Below are 17,383 nucleotides of genomic sequence, written 5' to 3'. Positions count from 1 at the left end.
GAAAATTATGTTGAGCCAACATATATGAACAATGAATGAAAACAACTTCAACTAACAAAATAATTACATCACCATCTCAAACAGTGTTACAGTGTAAAGGTGCAGGTTCACATTTGTTAGCAGCACTTGTCACCTGTAGTGAATGTCTGTCACTCATTACCTTGATATGTGAGTTATAAAATCTACATGAGACAAGTCACAGGAATCATCAAAATGATGCCCTCTGAGACAAATGAATAAAACCTGCCCTGAAGTGGAACACCTGGAGAAGAAGCACAGAATAGGAGATTAAAGCTGAGGGGCTCTCATGGCAGCAACTTGATCAAAAGGCAGAAGATTGGAGAGGATGGAGGGCTTTCGTTGATGGCCTGTGTCCCTTAGGGAATAGAAAGGACTAATGAAATGAAGTAGAACAGTCTGAAAAGTCCTGACAACCTGTGATTTTCCACCAAAGGCAAGAAAAATCATACATTATCTAATCTTCCCACAGTTTATAACTTAGGGCAACAAGATACATTTGCAGTCTGACTCTGTGTCTTTGTGTTTACCTGAAAATATATTTACATTGATTTTGGGACATATTGAGGGGTTACCTAGAGGTTAGGTGAGTTTCAGTCCACCTGTTCTTATTTGAATTTCAATTTGCACATAAAAAAAAACCCTTGAGTAGACAGTTTTTATGCTCTGCTGAGGTGGTAACGTTGGCGTATCAATAAAAGGTCAAATGCGACAAAGTGCAATGGAAACAGATTGAGCGAATAAGTCAAAACAACCACTTACATTTCCGCTCCACTGAAGAGCTGAAAAACAGCTGCAGATGCAAAAATCAGATCTGTGTGGAGTGATGAGGAGACTGTTACACTCCACAAATCAATACATGTAACAAATAGAAATGTCATATTTCTATCATTGTTCTCTGCGTTATTTATCAGTTTGAGGTTTAACTGCTGCTCTTTTAATGACGTAATCTTGTTGGAAATGGAAAATGTAATGTAAAAATAGCACCACCTGCTGTTTATCTCGATCAATATACTAGAGGTGTGCCCAAATACAGGTACATTATTTGGCAAAGCACAATTAGTGGGTTTTATACAAATATTTGTTTGATACAAATATTTTTAAAATTATTTGTTTTTGGGAAGAAAACTGCAGTCTCAGTCTCTCTCCTCTGCTCTATCAGCAGGTGTCAACAAAGGGAGTCACATCCACCTGCTGCATGATGCACATTTCCTAATTTGGCCATCACTCTTGGAGTTGGGGGTGTTCCCCAGAGATAAAGCTGAGCTACTGACACACATGAAGCACTCCCAAGGGACTCTCCATAACCTGTTGTTCCCCTTCTCCTTTCCGCAAAGTTAGGTTGTAAAAAATAGGCAATAATTGAAAAGTGCAAAGCAATAATCATCTTTGAAGTTCTTCTCTACATATTACATGGTGTGCTGTCTCTGTGTTATGGGTGTATAAATAGGTAGAGGTCTGTCTGCAATGAGGCGATGAGTTAAGTTTCAGCTCAGTAGTCAGCACAGTCGTCTATGTTCTGGGAGACTCCAGTTTGAAACCCAATGTGGGGACCTCCTTTGTGAGGTAGTTTATTCATGAATGCTTATTGTAAAATTAAAAACGTAATAATAACAAAAACAGGATTTTTAAGCCTCTTTCCACTTTTATTCGAATACAAATACAAATACAAATAATTTTGCTGCCTAAACAAATACAGATACAAATACAAATACTGGGCTCTCTGCACACCCCTACAAAATGCACTATTCCAAATATTACAGTTCACAAAACAGCACTGGATGGAAACTCTCTTTGATTTTGCCAATATTCTGGATATTCAGTTGAAATTTAGGCTAAATTTGGATGCTGGCTATCGTAAGCACAGAAACAAGGAGGTCACTGACAACAATTACAGTGTAAGCAGTAACAGAAGGAAAATGTGAAAAATGTTTGACAGGTGGCAGAAAAAGACACTTTTTTTTTCTTTTTTTTTCTTTTTGCATCACAAGGTGCAGATAAAACTGCCGAATAGTGAGGCAGCAGTGGTTTGTTTACCTTTAGCCAGCTGGGATATTAGTCAACCAACTCGTGTCAGATTATCCCCAGCAGAGAGGCCATCAGACGGCAGATCATCATGAGTGACAGGTGCTGGAGTGAAAAACTTCTCTAAGCCAGGGAGGAGGAGGAGGGGCGGGAAAATATCCCACAGTTTGCTGACTCAAAGTGAAAAGTTGTAACTTTATCAGCTTGAGATCTGCACTCACTTCACTTTATGACTTCTCATATTAATTTGAGGAGGATGATTTGATTCGCTGCGGTGCGGTGAAGTGGGATTGGATGACGTTGGGAAAGAATGACGTCGGGGGTTCAGTTTAAAGCGCTTTCTGACTGAGCTCACACTGTGAACACTTAAGTATGTATCATCACATTTGTGCATTCATGTGCACATAGCGAGTCTAAGCGTCCCTGTTTCTGTGTGTGTTTGTGTGTGTGCGTTCGTAATTGCACACGTGTGTATCTGAGCAAGTGAATTTGAGAGTGTGTTTGTGGGTGCACAGTTTGTCTCCAGGTTTGTGTTTCTCCTCCTGCCACGTCAGTCCTATTGGCCACGGTCTATATTTAGCAGTGGAGGTCGCAGCCAAACAGCGTGGGAGAAGCTTCTGAGAGAGACGTGAGCCTTGGAAGGAGGTCAACATAGTGACTGAGATGCGCTGCGAGCGGGATAACAAGAACTGAACCGGCGGTATCGTTAGCGGAGGTAGAGGGGGCTGAAACCACGTCTCAGAGCGATCCAAACACACCCACGCACACCTAAAACGCCCCACCTGCTGTCTGTAGCTCTTACATATTCACCTCAGTGAACTTTCCATTCAGAAACACAAACAAAGGTTACAAAAAAATATACCAAGAAAACAAGCTGGTTGATTTATTTGGAAATGCAACTTGATTCTACATGCACCAAGAAAATGTCGCAACATATGCTGGTCATCTACCTTTTTATGCTGCCTTTAAATGCTGTGGGAAATATTAATTGTGACCTTAGGGTATGATATAAAGCAGGGGGTATATGGGCCATGCTGGTGGTATGGCAGTCGAGCTATGCACTGTATCATATAACAGTATGTAACATGTAACTGTAACATCCTGAGTTCAAATTTAGCTGGGGGGAATTTTGTTGTATGTCATCACTCTCTTTCCCTCTGCTGCTCTTTACTGTTTACTGTCTCACAAAAGGTGAAAGTGGCACAAAAATATTATAAAATATGTAGATATAAAAGGATCATCAAGAAGCTGAGTTGTTGTTTTTAAGGGCAGAGGGTCAGTGTTTAACCAATGATGGAGAAAAAATAAGTGTTTATTGTATTGTTTGCAACTTTGAAAACCAAATAGGACATGTCAAATATGTAGATAGTCAGTAGTGTAATTTTTATTGTGAGGTGTAAAGTGGTTATTCAGGAGGTAGAGACTGTAAGAACGTAAGAACGTGTTGAGAGTGCAGAATAAGAGAGAAATGGAACCTGAGAGAGGATGACATTAAATATTCATGTCGTGTTTAATAATAAAATGAAGTCATTCATACTCAATCAATTCAGTTCAACAAAAAAAAAAAAAAAAAAAAAAAGTTGCACAGACGTTTCGCCTTCCATTCAGGCACAGAGAAGCACTTTGTTCTAACATAAATCATCCAAGAAAAACACTGAAGGTAAAAACATGGCAGCGGAACACACTGTTAGCTGATTTAACACCATGTAGCATCTACGCCGCTATAAATCTTTACAAAGTTTTATAGTCATATCAGCTCGTCTGACAATTTACAAAGTCTAGCACTTCTTACAATGTCTAGTATCTACTAAACAATGCAATGTGAAATCTGATAATGATTAATAGCCAGACAGATGATGAATATACATAGATAGATAAAAACAATTCAGGAAGGAGGAATTGTGTGATGACTTTAACAAACATAGCTGTCATCCAGGCAGAACCGCTGATGTATTATACTCCTGTCACATGACTGTGCAGGTCATGTATTTCTAATTATGTCTATCTTAATGTTTATTGATGACTAACAAAACAACATCAAAACATCCAACATAGACATTAGAGAGGCAGCTCTGCAGAGGTGAAGCTTTTTTCACACATTACTGAGAATACACTAATCTCTCAATTGAGGTTTTCAGAGGTCAATAAACTGTTCCGTTCATTCAGAGTGTGGTGTTTTTTGTTTGTTTGGTTGGTTTTTTTGAGGGTGTTTTTTTTCCATGAGCAGACATACAACTGTGATGAAACAACAGGTGGATGTAATCAGAGTCCAGCCACAGTAAATGGTCAGTGTTTTGGGCAAGATGACCTTGTTTTGTCTTAAAGTTATAGTATATAAACTCAATCCAAATCATTTACAGTGTGATGCTGCACATCATGAAGAGCATGAACCTTCCCAGAATGAACAAATACAACAAATGTCTCGTTTGAAAACCTAAAACTATGAATGGTTCTCTGCTTGGGGGATCCAGTAAACTCTACTGTTTGCACATTCAGCCCATAAACATCCAAGGAAAATTAAAGTTAATGGTAAAAATTACCAGCACAAATTTTTAAAAAAACATACTCGTTATAGATAAATGATCTAGCCAATATTTCACTTTTAATCTGATCACTATGACTTGCTTGATCATACTACTTCCATGTTAGCTACCCTGCCGGCAAATGAGTTCAAACCACTGACTTCAATCATTTCCTTTAAAAAGCAGTTTGTAAAGTGTTGTTTGACTGTGAATTTACATCAAAGGAGTGGAGCGGCTAATATCTAAAAAAAAATGTTAGAATTATTCAAAAGACTGATTTCATCGAATGAACTAACAGTTAATTGTGTCCAAACCCTGCAGTATAATTAATAAGACAATACAGGACTGTTTCCCAAACACATTTGAGCAGTAAGGACTTATATTTGATCAGCTTTAACACTTATTTATAGCTTTTGGCACCTATCTAGTTGTGTTGAAATCATGGGGTCATAAATAAAAGATCTCAAATGGTCTTTTACCCATATAGAGAATAACTTTACAACAGTCAGGGAACAAAAATGAATTTATGGGCAGCAAATTTAGGAGAGAATAGGATGAAAATATCAGTACTTGGTCTTTAATGAATGCAATCCAAAAAGTATTGGAGCATGGGACACATGAGTGAATCATTTAACAATGACCCATCAAAGAATTTTTCTTCTCATGAAAAAAGAAAAGAGTTTATCAGTTACCAATTTCTCACAAACATGCATATGACTCCTTTAAAGTTAACGTCTCTTTGCTAAGATGTGTTTGGGAAACTGTCTCACCCCGTCTGCACCCTCCCACCTCAAAAACAGAAGGGCAGATAAAGTGCAATACCACCTCCGGGCCACTAGCTACTGCTGCTGTCCTTCTGAGGGAGACACCTCTGCCAGGGGCTGCAGGGCAGGGCCAGCAGCAGAAAGAGGATCCCACCGACGATTAGGACGGCCCCCGCACAGCCGATACACGACACCGACCAAGAGAGCTTATGGTCGAGAGGAACCGTGTGGTCACTGGCCAAGAAAGCCATGACGGACTGGTGGAAAACCACGAGGGACAGAAGCACCAGGATGCCTATAGAGGAGACAGATCGATCAGATGATTTACTGTCAGCCCAGATCATCTTAAATATTGAGCTTGTTTTGTTTATTTCCCTGTGTGTTGTTGCCTTTACTGACCTGACAGAATGAAGCACACTGATGCTGGCTTGAGGAAGAACAAGATCTCTTTGCTGAGAGACATGGTGATGCAGATGGCCCCCATCACCATCAGGAACAGGCTGACGAGGGCCAACGTGGCCGTGGCTATGTTCAGATCTGCACAGGAAAGGAGGACAGTGGTGTTTTCATGAACTGAAAGTGCACAACAGCGGTCATTATATCAGCAACACCTGGTCTTTTGTACTTGGTAGAATTCATTTATCAATGTGTTTAACAGGGATGAACATTTTATTGTTTCATACAATAGACACCACCGTTCAGACACATTTGTACCCAGTAATGTCCCTAGAAAACTTTTTCCGTTAAAAGATCCCTTAATGATGTGTTTGTTGAGTGATGGGGGACAAAATCTACAGCACTTGTTTTGTGCAAAAATGTGTTTATCTAAAGCTAATATGAGGCTTCAGTCATCCATATTAGTCAAATCAAGTGGATATCTGCCACATTTACATTCTTTTTACTACAAAATTGCCTCTTTGTGTTTCCTGTTTGAGCTGCAGTGGAAGGATTGTAACAAAAAAGACTGAATTTGATGCTATAAAGACAGCAGCTTTGAAAGATATCAACTTGATTTGACTAATTTAGACAGCTAAAGCTTCATATCAGCTTTAGATAAACTTTTAAATGCATTTTTGCACGAATCGGACTGTGGATTTTGACCCTTATCATGCGGGATGCGGGTATTGACTTACAGATTAGACTAATTTATGTATTTTACATACTGTGCATGCTTTTTATATCTGTGCTTCTGCTTTGCATGTTCTAGTTAGTGTCTAACAATGCAGCTCAATGTGGTCTTATTCAACCTACTTTTCTATTAACATTAATATCTTCATGTATTTATTGTCTTGCATATCTTGTATCATGAGTCTGTGTTGCATGTTTTAAGGATGTCCAGAATGATGTTTTTTATTAATATTATATATGTTCTTCTTTCTTCGTTTTATTAATTGTTCCGCATGCTCATAAAACACCTCAGTAACTTTGTAATTTCAATCTCATTTTCATATTCTGTTTTTAGGGTGACTATGTAACATCTGTCCAAGGACTGCAGATGAAAAATAGCCTCTTGGCTAACTCTGGCACATTTACAGCAATGTTTATTAATGTGCACTTTTAAAATCAATAAAGTGAGGCCTATAGTGTGACAGTGATGTGGCACCAGCGAACAATGAGAGTCTAATGTACGTCTGTCTTTTTTTTTCATTCAGCGAATGGCACATTTATTGAGCTGCCAGTGAAACGAGAGGTTAGACGGCAGCTCGGAGACACTTGAACGCAGCGTGGGCGGAATAGATTTCAAACGCTCACAGAGCAGACAATGGCCAAGCTGAAAGAGCGTGGTGAGGAGGTGAAGGGAGACAGAGAGAGGGAGAAAGAAAAGGACAGAGAAAGAGAGGGATGACACGAGAGAGAGAGAGAGAGAGAAAGAGAGGAGAAGAGGTGGGAGAGATGACAGACAGAGGGATGAAGACCAAGAGAGGAAGAAGATGAAGAGGCAAAGAGGGAGGCAGTCAAAAGGGAGAGATGGAGGAGAAGGAAAGGGATAAAGAAAGGAGGGAGTGGGTGGATGAGGTGTGACAGCGGCTGGAAGAGGCCAATAGAGTCGAAAGAGTCGTGTGACTCACTCTTCTGCGTTGTCTTCTGAAACATCACAGCGTTTTCCCCCGTGGTGAAAAACTTGAAGTAGGTGCAGTTTGATTCTGCAGGAGAGAAAAGACGGAGGGAGGAAAAACATCTACAGTAAACCAGATAGACACAAACAGGTAATCTGCTTCAGATTCATTTTATCTTGATGAACATTTAATTGAAATTCAAGGAGCCACATTTCTTCCAGCCCCCTTTTACATTTTAGTTTCAATTATTCTCCATCAAACACAATCAGCCGTGAACGTCAATGACAAGCTCAAGGTGACAATCCAGCGCTTCCTGCTCAATTAGTATTCCGCCGTCCCGATGATGTGTTACAGTAATTAGAGTTTGGCCGTCAAATAGAATGTGACACCTCTATCTGTTCTCTCGCACATTCGCGCACACAAGCAAGCAAAACACGCACACACATCACTCTTAATTAGTGTGATCAAAGCCGCATCCTCAGAGTGTTCTCGCTTGTTTTTCTTCCTCCTCGCTACAGTTATCATCGTCAGGAGCTGCACTCCAAATCCCATCGACAACATTTAAATCCCCAAAAAACAAATGATTGCTGCAGCCGGTCAGTCAGACAATAATTGACTTTCCTCTCGCCAACCAAAGAGCATGTATACATCTTAATCCCTTATGCAGGACATGGTTTGTGTTGTGTCACAACATTCCCACTAACAATATATCACACTGGACACTGGATAATGTGGAGAGATGTCACTTGAAGATTATTTACACAGTGGTGTCATACATAAAGTTACGATTAGGAGTCCAGTGTTTGCATATATGCAGATGATGCTGATCTATACCTACTTTAATGGGGCACAAAAAGATGATTTTGATAAGTTAGAAGCTTTAAATATTTCTGACAGTATATTTTTTATTTAAGCTCTGTATAATTTGAACTTCTGTTGATTTTGAATGTGTGCTTTATGAATAAAGCTACTTCTACGCTTTGTCAGTTAGCAAAAATAGCAATTTTGCATTGTATTGCAGCTTCAGGTGACTGAAGCTGCAATATTTTTCTCTGCTGTAATCATAAATTAGATGATGTGTGGTCTGAAATTACTAATATTAGAGCATCTTTGCACTGTGCCAAAAGAGAAAGGTCATATTCTAAATCTGGAAAAAAATACATAAAATGTAAAATGTAAAAGATTTCGTAGGTTAAGTTTCTAAAACAGTTTGAATCCGAGCGTCGACTACCACGGCTTGTGAAATTTCTTTTCAACGAGTCATCATGGCACTCCTTTATACACAGTCTATATTTGAATCATGATATTGTTCCAGCAGCTTTCATCTGTACAGCTTTAAAAAAAAAAAAAAGCAGAACTAAAAATATGACCATAAAATCAATCATGTGGCCATCAAACCGATGACAAGCACACACATACTGTGCAGAAAGCTCTCGGTGGACTTTTCTCAGTCTGTCTCTGCTTTGCTTTTTAAGTGTGAGTCATTCTTCAAAAGGTGAGTTCATACAGGTGACTCATGGAAAAAAAGGGAGAAATCCTGCAAATAGCTTTTATAATCTTTTGCCACACTCAACTAAAAGAGTCGAGCGTGTTCATGCCACAGTCGTGCCTTATTTCCATTAGCTGCTCTTTCTCCTGTAATAAGAAGCTGGAGTAGGAAGTTGTACCAGCTGGAGCGTTAAGGGGACTTATTTTCCTCAATTCCCATTTACTGATAATCTTCATCTCACATTACATATAGGCTTTTTTAATCAGTATTTTTTAATTCTCATATTTTCTATACTCAGTATACATGTATTTGGTTTGCAACATGCAATTTTCTTCTTTGTCCACTGAACTATTGATTTGTTTATCTGTTTTAGTAAAGTATATATTTAGTATTGTGCCGTCTTGGCCAGTTCTCCCTTGCAAGGGCAGTTTCTGACCCTAGTGGGACTTAGTTAATGTTAGATGAAATTGAATTAAATACATAAATGTTCAGGCAACTCTGAGCACAAATTAAAAATCACTTGTTTCGACAGCAAAACAAGAAGCACCTGGATTATCACCCAAGAACAGAGGACTTCCGAAATCCAGGTGATATACTCCTTTACTTGACCCGAAAGCAGCTTGCCGACTCGTTCGTTCACTCAGACTGTGTAACAGTGACTCAGCCGGTTAGTCAGCCATCAAACGAGCGAGCCAAACATTAATATGACAAGCCAGAAAGTCAGGTAGATCACTCATTCACACTAACTCACTCCCTCAAACTGAGCCGTCCAACGGTTCTCATCAGTTTGACAAACTTCCAGTCTGTCAATCACCGGCTCAAAACTCACACGGACCACTCAGCCGTCATAAAAGTGAGAATACCAGCCACCAAACTAGTCTGTAAATCTTTGAGTTACCTCCAGGCAGTTCAGCAGGTCCGCAGTTCTCTCTCTCTGGGTCGATATCAGCCACCCACAGGGTCTTTGTGCAGCCTTTCCACAGGCCGTAGTGAGCTGTCACACATGTCTTAAAAATAAAAGGCCAAAAAGACAAAATCAGCAACAATATTCTTTTCCCATCCATCACAGGCTTTTATCCTGTCAGACACCGAACAGCGACTCATTTCTAACAGGAAATTACTGTTTAGTTGTGGATTCTGGCCCCCGTGTTTTCTGTACTGCAGAACAAAATCCTTACAAGATAGTTTTCTTAGAAACTATATGTTATATATATATGTACTAGATGTTTCACCTGGTTGTTATAGAAACTCTTTGGGGGTGACAGCTCCACCCAGTACTCTGTCCCCACCCCGAGGACTGTCAGGATTACACCAACGATGGCCACGAAGAATGCAAGCTTGATCTGGTGACAGAAAACAACACAGAATACATATATACTTTAAACCTACTGCACCCAGGCATTTGATAATCTATATAACCTCTATCAGCAGTCTTTATTATTGACCGCAACATCATCATATCCATCTATATTCCCTATAACTCGCAAGTCTGTCCCACTGTGAAATAGGTGAGTATTTGAGGGTATTCTCATAAACTTTTTTACCCACAAGTCATAGTGTTCTAATGCTAACACCTGAAATCATGAACATTATACATTAATGTTTGTAAATTTTATGTTTTGTTCTGTTTTGTATGTATTTTCTTGTTGAGTTCTGTGTTTTCTGCTTTAACGTATGTATTTATATATTTTAAAGGCCCAGACAAACTGGCTTAGACTATAAATGCTGTGGTATGTGGCATTAGTTCATGCTATATACTTGACCCCATACAAATAATCATTAAATAAAACTGGCAAAACCAAATTTACATGCATACATTTACAACAGCAAGCAACATGTCTAGCTCTTCATTACTGCATATGAAGGCTTAATCAAGGCTTTCATCTGGTTTCCTATGCAAATTTCACACGGACTAAAAGCCTTACACTCACACTAAGACTTATTGGACAAGTACTGACCACAGAAAGGCCTCAAAAAGTGCTGCCCCATTCATTTATACAGCATTTGGAGCCCTTTAAATCTCTTTTTAATGATCATGCATATGATGTGGGGAACTAGGCTATAGTTTTTTTTTTTATTTGTTCTGTTTTTTCAAGCTAAGCTAAGAGCAGATATCCGACAGTAAAGTCTGTGAAGAAGTAACAATCTCTGCATGTTGCTTTTAATGTCCTCGACAAAATGGAACATCAACCCTTCAACAAGCAGTTGAGATGTGTGGGCGAGCTCTTGTACTCCTACTGTACCTTCAAGAGGACCGGTTTTAGATGCTGAGACTAAGGGCAGTTTTTAGAAAGTGAAGACATTTTATCTGGTCTTTACTTCTTCAACGGGCTGTTTGAGGGTTAAGGTTTAGCATCAGGTTTAGGGGAGAAGGAAAGTCAATGAGTATCTTCACAAGTATAGAAGTACAAGCTTGAAACGTACACTTGCAGATTAGTCTTATAGTTATATTTTATCTCCTTGCTGTCTTTTGCAAATATGTATTTTCTAACATAAGAAGCCACTCATGTCTTGCCCTGCAGACTGGCCTGATTTAGTCAAACAGGCGACTGTGTGATTGACTGGTTCTATTAGCTCCGGACTACTTTCATTCAGCCTCGGGGGAGAACACTTATTCACACAATATGAAAGCAGTCACCTTTCCTTCCTGGGCCTCACTCATAGCATTTCCTCCTGACGCTGTCCTGCGGCGCTTGTTCCCACCGAATGTACCGCGTCCGCTCGTCAGGCCGGCCAGACTCGCCACGCCCTGGGGTGGTCCTCCTGGTGCGACCACCCCCACCGTTCCTGGCATCATTGGGCCAACTGTGCGGCCCTCCTCATCAGTCACCAAAAAAGTTGACCACATTTTGTGACAAAAATAGAAAGTGACTAAGAAAGCAGACTGAGATTCAGTCTTCAGTTTGCTTTGAGCTTTGTCCTCGTTACAGGGACGGTAAAATTCCACAACAGAAAAAAAAAAAAATGAGAGAAAAGAACAAATTTAAAAGAAAATTGTTGTTTTCTCAGTGTGTGCCCATGAAGAAAACAATGAACAACATGAGACAATGTTGAACTAAAACAGTCATGTACAGTTGTACTTGACAAAAAAAAGAGGGTGGGGGGGATGGGGGGTGGAGGGTGGGATGGGGGATGGGAGGGAGGGGGGGGAGGGAGGGGGGGGGGGGGGGGGGGCAGAGAAAGGAAGAGGTAGATAAAAACTGAAAAAAAAGAAAAGAAAATGCCGAAAAAAAAGCAGGATATATAAGTAAAAGAAAAGGTTTTAACCCTTCCTGACTTGAAAACTAAACCTACAGTGTCTCTGAAAACATTAGCAGCAAAATTCAGGAATCTGCTTTCTCTCGAGAAAACATTTGAGAAAAAGTGGCGGCTTTGATGACAGAAACAAAATTGTGAAATGAATCATCCTGGGAAAAAAAAGAAAATGACAGAAAAGATGTATAGAAAAGTGTTACCAATGAGAGTGTCTGGAGGTAGAGGTCAGGAGTGAGTGAAGTGATGCTTCCTTGTGATAAAAGTATGAGGAGAAAAGAAAAGAAGTAAAAAAAAAAAAGTATTATTCTAGAGGGTTCTGGTTTTGTATAAACGTGCATAATTTCACTCACAATTTAGAGAACAGAAATGTTTAGAGGGAGGAATGATGCAGGAGTAAATACAGATACCAAACGTTGCACATTTTCATGCCACAAACATGAACCACAATGCAGAGCATGAACACTGGTTAACAGATTTCAAGCACTACTGGTTCTGATCCACCCAACAAGCTCTCCTTATTAAATACAATTACACATGTACAGTTAGAGTTTTCTCTTTTCAGCCTTCCAAAACTGTTACAAATGAATGTTTCATGATTTAGCCATCTTGTTTTTAAAATTTACTTAGGCTCAAAACATAAAATTGACTTAAGGCTGTTGTTAAACCTTTAGTTTCGTTTGCATGCTTGTCTGTCTCACAAACTTCTCACATTACAACAACATTGACAGCGGACAAAAACAGCTCTTTGTCTTCCTGACAATAATGAGAGATATCCACCGTCACATAAATTATATGTACATCCGGCCTTGCCCCATCTATATCCCGGCATTAGCATGGCGTGTGTGAAAAGGTAAATGTTCCTGAGTGTAGCTGCATGTATGAATAGTGCCTGTAATTTACCAGGAACTATGTGTGAAAGAGTCTTAATAGTAAAGTAAATAGTGAAGTAACTTTTGATTAAATGCATTGATTCTCCTGTAATTGTGTGAACAAATAAATCTACAATGACATCATCCGTGTGAGTTTATGATACAAAAAAAAAAAAACAACAAAGAACTGGAGAGAGCTTCCTCTAAACAAAATAATTATTTGTAATTGCCTCTTCTACTTTCTTCATTACGACAGAGAGGCAATATAAAAGCATTGAGCGTAGCGGAATCACAATCAATTATCTATTTTGAGATGTTATGTAACAGCAAACACATTAAAAAAAAGAAAACAGTCAGAATACTCTATTCCGAGACACTTTGTGGTACCTCAGCAGCACGGAAACACTCATCATGTTCAAGCCATAGCCAATTATCTATTCCAAGAAGCTGTGTGATAGAGAAGTCATGCAGATACACTGCTGATGAATTGAATCTTAAACCCTTTGTGTCTGTAGGGTGAATGAAGCAGCTGTCCTGCCGCGTTCCATCAGGATGTGGTGACAACAGACATGACATGCAGTCCTCCTTCTTGTTAGCAAAAATGAAACACATCCCCCGGGGAGAACACATAACTACTTTCACATCAGCGTCTCTCTTGTTAACAAGCTTGCAGAGCGCGAGTTCAGGGCGCACTTTCAGGCAAGTTTTCTTACTATGACGGACAGATAGGAATACTTCACACCACAGTACAATGCATGAAATATAATATAATGTTGCTATCTCTATTCGGTTTCGCCAATTTCTCCCTTACCTTCTGTCATCAATGCACGTCTTATCAGTAAATTTAACCGTTTTTCAGATGGTTTTCTGCAGATGCCAAGTACTAATCAAATATTTTTTAATAATTAAATGAGATGCTCACAACATACTCATTGTCAATTATTAACAAGAAGCTCTATGTATAATATAGTCTACTGTATGAATCATTTTCTACTTGGTATTCTCTGTCTCATTCAAGTCTAGCATTGTCCAAGATATTTCTGTTGCAAATTCCTAAATGACAAATGGGTTGCATATTCAAATCACTATTCAGAAAAACTAAAAAAAAAACAGATTTGATCAGAAAAATGCAAGCAAACTCACTGCAAATGAGTTAATGATCTATTAGTACTACATTTTCACACCACAGGCATACAAAGTATAAGTACTTAAAGGTGCAGTGTGTAAGATTTAGTGGCATCTAGCAGAACGGACTTGGCAGAAATGGAATATAATATTCATAAGTATGTTTTAATTAGTGTTTAATCCCCCAGAAATAAGAATCATTGTGTTCTAGTTACCTTAGGTTGAGCCCTTTATATCTACAAAGGGAGCGGGTCCTCTTCCAGGGAGCCCGCCATGTTTCTACAGTAGCCCAGAATGGACAAACCAAACATTGGCTCTAGAAAGGACCTTTTGTGGCCACCGTAGGTTCTCCTACACGCTTGGAAGGGGGAGGGGTATTCATTTGATTGTAATCTGCAACATCACCGCTAGATGCTATTAAATCCTACACACTGGTCCGTTAAGTTAATTGTAGCTAGAAGTAGTGGTAGCAGTGGTAACAGAAATATATTTTTATTAAATTCTAGGTTTTGAAAAGCTCTAATGTCTAACAAGACACTTTGGCAGGTGTCAAGATGAAGAATCATACTTGCAACCTTTCTCTTACATTAGAGTGAAAGTGATCTCTCCTGCTGCTGGGAAATCTTATTCCTGCAAAACAGACCTGCAGAATAACACTGATAGCACTTTATTATTGTTATGTTATTATCATGCATTTTTATGTTAACTAAATCAGGTGTTAAATCTGTATAATTCAAAGCTATGTTTTTAACAGCCTCTGTCTCCTAGAAATTACGTTCATGTACAACTAGTTTTCCCAATTATGCTGCATTAGCAAATGTAATCACCGCCTGGATTATGTTCGGGCGAATTAATGAAGCGCTACATTCATACAGCGCTCTGAAATCGGAGGGAGGAGTTCGGGGTGGATGAGGATGGACGTACAAGATGCAAGACACCAGAGACTGGGCTTCACATCCTGAGTCCTGTGTGTATTTAGGTTTAGGGCAACAAAGGCACTTTGGTTAGGATTGCAGACTTTTTTCTGTATTAAACCAAGATCCTTGTCTTTTTGAAACCATAACAAAGTGCTGATAATGGCTAAACATAACCATAAAAAGATTAATATTGCTGTAGTTCCTACTCGCGGAGATTGTTCTGCAAAATCAGATATTTGGTTAAAAAAAAGACATTGTCTCATAACATTTCACTCATACATTCATCATTTACATTTTTGCAACTTCCCAAATATCTTAATTGACAACATTCGTGATTCATTCAGCGTTACGTTTCTATCAGAGCCCATATGCTGATGCAACTTAGTCGTATATGAACGTAAACTTTATGAGACAGGGTTGGTTTTGAAGAAGAATGCATGCAATTAGTCAAAATAGAGGTGATGTGAATAAAAAATGAGTTACTTTTAAAAAGAAAAACACCAAAATAACATTCACCTTTGTTACAACAAGTTAGTTGGTTTAAAATGTAATATCAAGAATATCAAATGTTATAAAGCTGTGAAATACCTGTTAGGAATATTAAAATAAAGTAAACTCTGCTGTCCTTACTCATCAAAACTGAGCACAGCTCTCCTTATAAGGCATCCAATTGGACACACTGGAAAAGTAGCACTGAAGCACGAGGAAGGAACTCATTACAGCGGCTGTGACCAGCGACAAATACTCTTTGACAAGTTCAGTGTCTCAAAATATCCCTCTTACTGCCTCCAAAAATAAGCCATTGTGGAATCGACACACAGGGGGGAAAAAGTTCCTGTGTTATTATCACACAAACAGCAAACTTGACTCCATAAACACTCAGCACAGGCAATGTTTGAAGGAGAAGCCAGTTTAGCTTTATTCCCCCCCCTCCCCTCCACACACACACACTCCCCCTCCCCCCAAACAGTTCAGCAGCCAAAAAAATATCATGCTGAAATTAGACACATTAGTTTTATTTTTCCACTCTTTTAACACGTGCTGCACGCGTGCTTTACAGAGCTCGCCGCCACTTCACAAATATCACAACAATGATATTAACAAATTGCTGACCTGGTTTTTGTGTGTGTGGTTCTGCTCGGAGTGACGAAGGGCGAGGCGAGGCGAGGGAGTGAGGGGTGGTAGGTGAGGGAGGGGAAAAGGGGGTGGAGGTCAAAGTAGCTTGGAGTTACGTCCGAGGGAGTATGGTGGGGGGGGTAGTGAGGGGAGGGGGTTAGGAGTGTACGTGTGTGTGGAGGTGGAGGTGAAAAAGAGCATCAGCTAAATGTGCCTGTGTGTGTGTGTGCATATATTGGCGTATTGCATGTGCACAGTGTTTGTGTTGTATGTACCTATGTACACTTACATATAGGGTTGCAGGAATACACATCTATGTGTATGTGTGTGTGTGTGTGTGTATTTATCTGAGAGTGTGCATGTGCATGCCTCTGTATTAGCTTGCAGGCCCCTGTGTATGTGTGTGTTCCTTGAGCCAAATGGCTAAAATGTTTGTGTGTGTGTGTGTGTGTGTGTGTGTGTGTGTGTGTGTGTGTGTGTGTGTGTGTGTGTGCGTGTGCGTGTGCATGTGCGTGTGCATGTGTGTGTTTGTGACAGTGTGTGTGTGAGGTATGCAGTCGCACTGTAGCTTTTGTAAGTGAATCTGTTTGTTTACTCTAACAGGGACAGTTGTGCCGGAAGAGTCTCTCAGCTTTAAAATGTATTTGTGTGGAAATGTGTCATACAACACACACTCAAACACACACAACCCCATTTCTAACTGTGTGTGTATGAGTGTGTGTGCGGTGCGTGTGTGAGCTTATTCCTCCTCTATCTATTTTTGCCCCCCACCTGTTAATGACATTAAAGCCGACCCAGGGGAAAGGGCTGCAGCGGGGGGTCTGTGTCAGCTCGACCTGGCTGTGAGGCTTACGTCTGCGGCCGTCGCTACGATCCAGCTGATTGAAGAGGGAATTGTAGATTCAACACCTCGAAAACAAGTAACACTGTCGGTTGGCTCACATGGCTGGATGTTAGAGCTGTGAGATCGATTCCACTGAACCCAACTGCCTGCTGACACATGCAATGCAGCAGTTTATCCACAGTTAGTTTGTTCTAAAATAAGGTCTGTCTGTAGGTCTTTTTAAAAAAGGATGTGATAGTCTTAAAATTAGTCTATTTAAAGTGTGTTTAGTGTTGTGTCACATATAGTGTATGGATGGTTAGATCATACCACAGTAACTGATACTTAAAGTACTCCACCGATTTAGTACTGCAATCTTGTAACATTTTTTTTTTAATGACTG

General features: G+C 39.7%; 1 protein-coding gene across 8 annotated transcripts; it reads right to left on the bottom strand.

The window, feature by feature from the left end:
• Nucleotides 1–3,529: 3,529 nt before the first annotated feature.
• On the bottom strand, nucleotides 3,530–16,233 carry LOC121912538 (voltage-dependent calcium channel gamma-6 subunit-like). 8 transcript variants are annotated; one of them, XM_042434710.1, is made up of 9 exons: nucleotides 16,155–16,233; nucleotides 14,711–14,754; nucleotides 12,331–12,380; nucleotides 11,514–11,693; nucleotides 10,108–10,218; nucleotides 9,774–9,882; nucleotides 7,399–7,473; nucleotides 5,729–5,866; nucleotides 3,530–5,624 (listed from the first exon to the last, which is right to left on the bottom strand). In XM_042434710.1, exons 4-9 carry the CDS (start codon nucleotides 11,670–11,672, stop codon nucleotides 5,401–5,403), a joined length of 816 nt encoding a protein of 271 aa, XP_042290644.1. In that variant the 5' UTR covers nucleotides 11,673–11,693; nucleotides 12,331–12,380; nucleotides 14,711–14,754; nucleotides 16,155–16,233; the 3' UTR covers nucleotides 3,530–5,400. The 8 variants fall into 8 exon arrangements, with proteins under 8 accessions (XP_042290644.1, XP_042290646.1, XP_042290647.1 ...); XM_042434712.1 differs by having other exon boundaries at nucleotides 11,514–11,690; XM_042434713.1 differs by having other exon boundaries at nucleotides 12,331–12,376.
• Between the last annotated feature and the right edge of the window lie 1,150 nt (nucleotides 16,234–17,383).

Source organism: Thunnus maccoyii, chromosome 15, assembly GCF_910596095.1.
Source record: "Thunnus maccoyii chromosome 15, fThuMac1.1, whole genome shotgun sequence".
Lineage (NCBI taxonomy): Eukaryota > Metazoa > Chordata > Actinopteri > Scombriformes > Scombridae > Thunnus > Thunnus maccoyii.
Note: the sequence above shows the minus strand (reverse complement) of the source record. Positions and strands in the feature narration are given on the sequence as shown.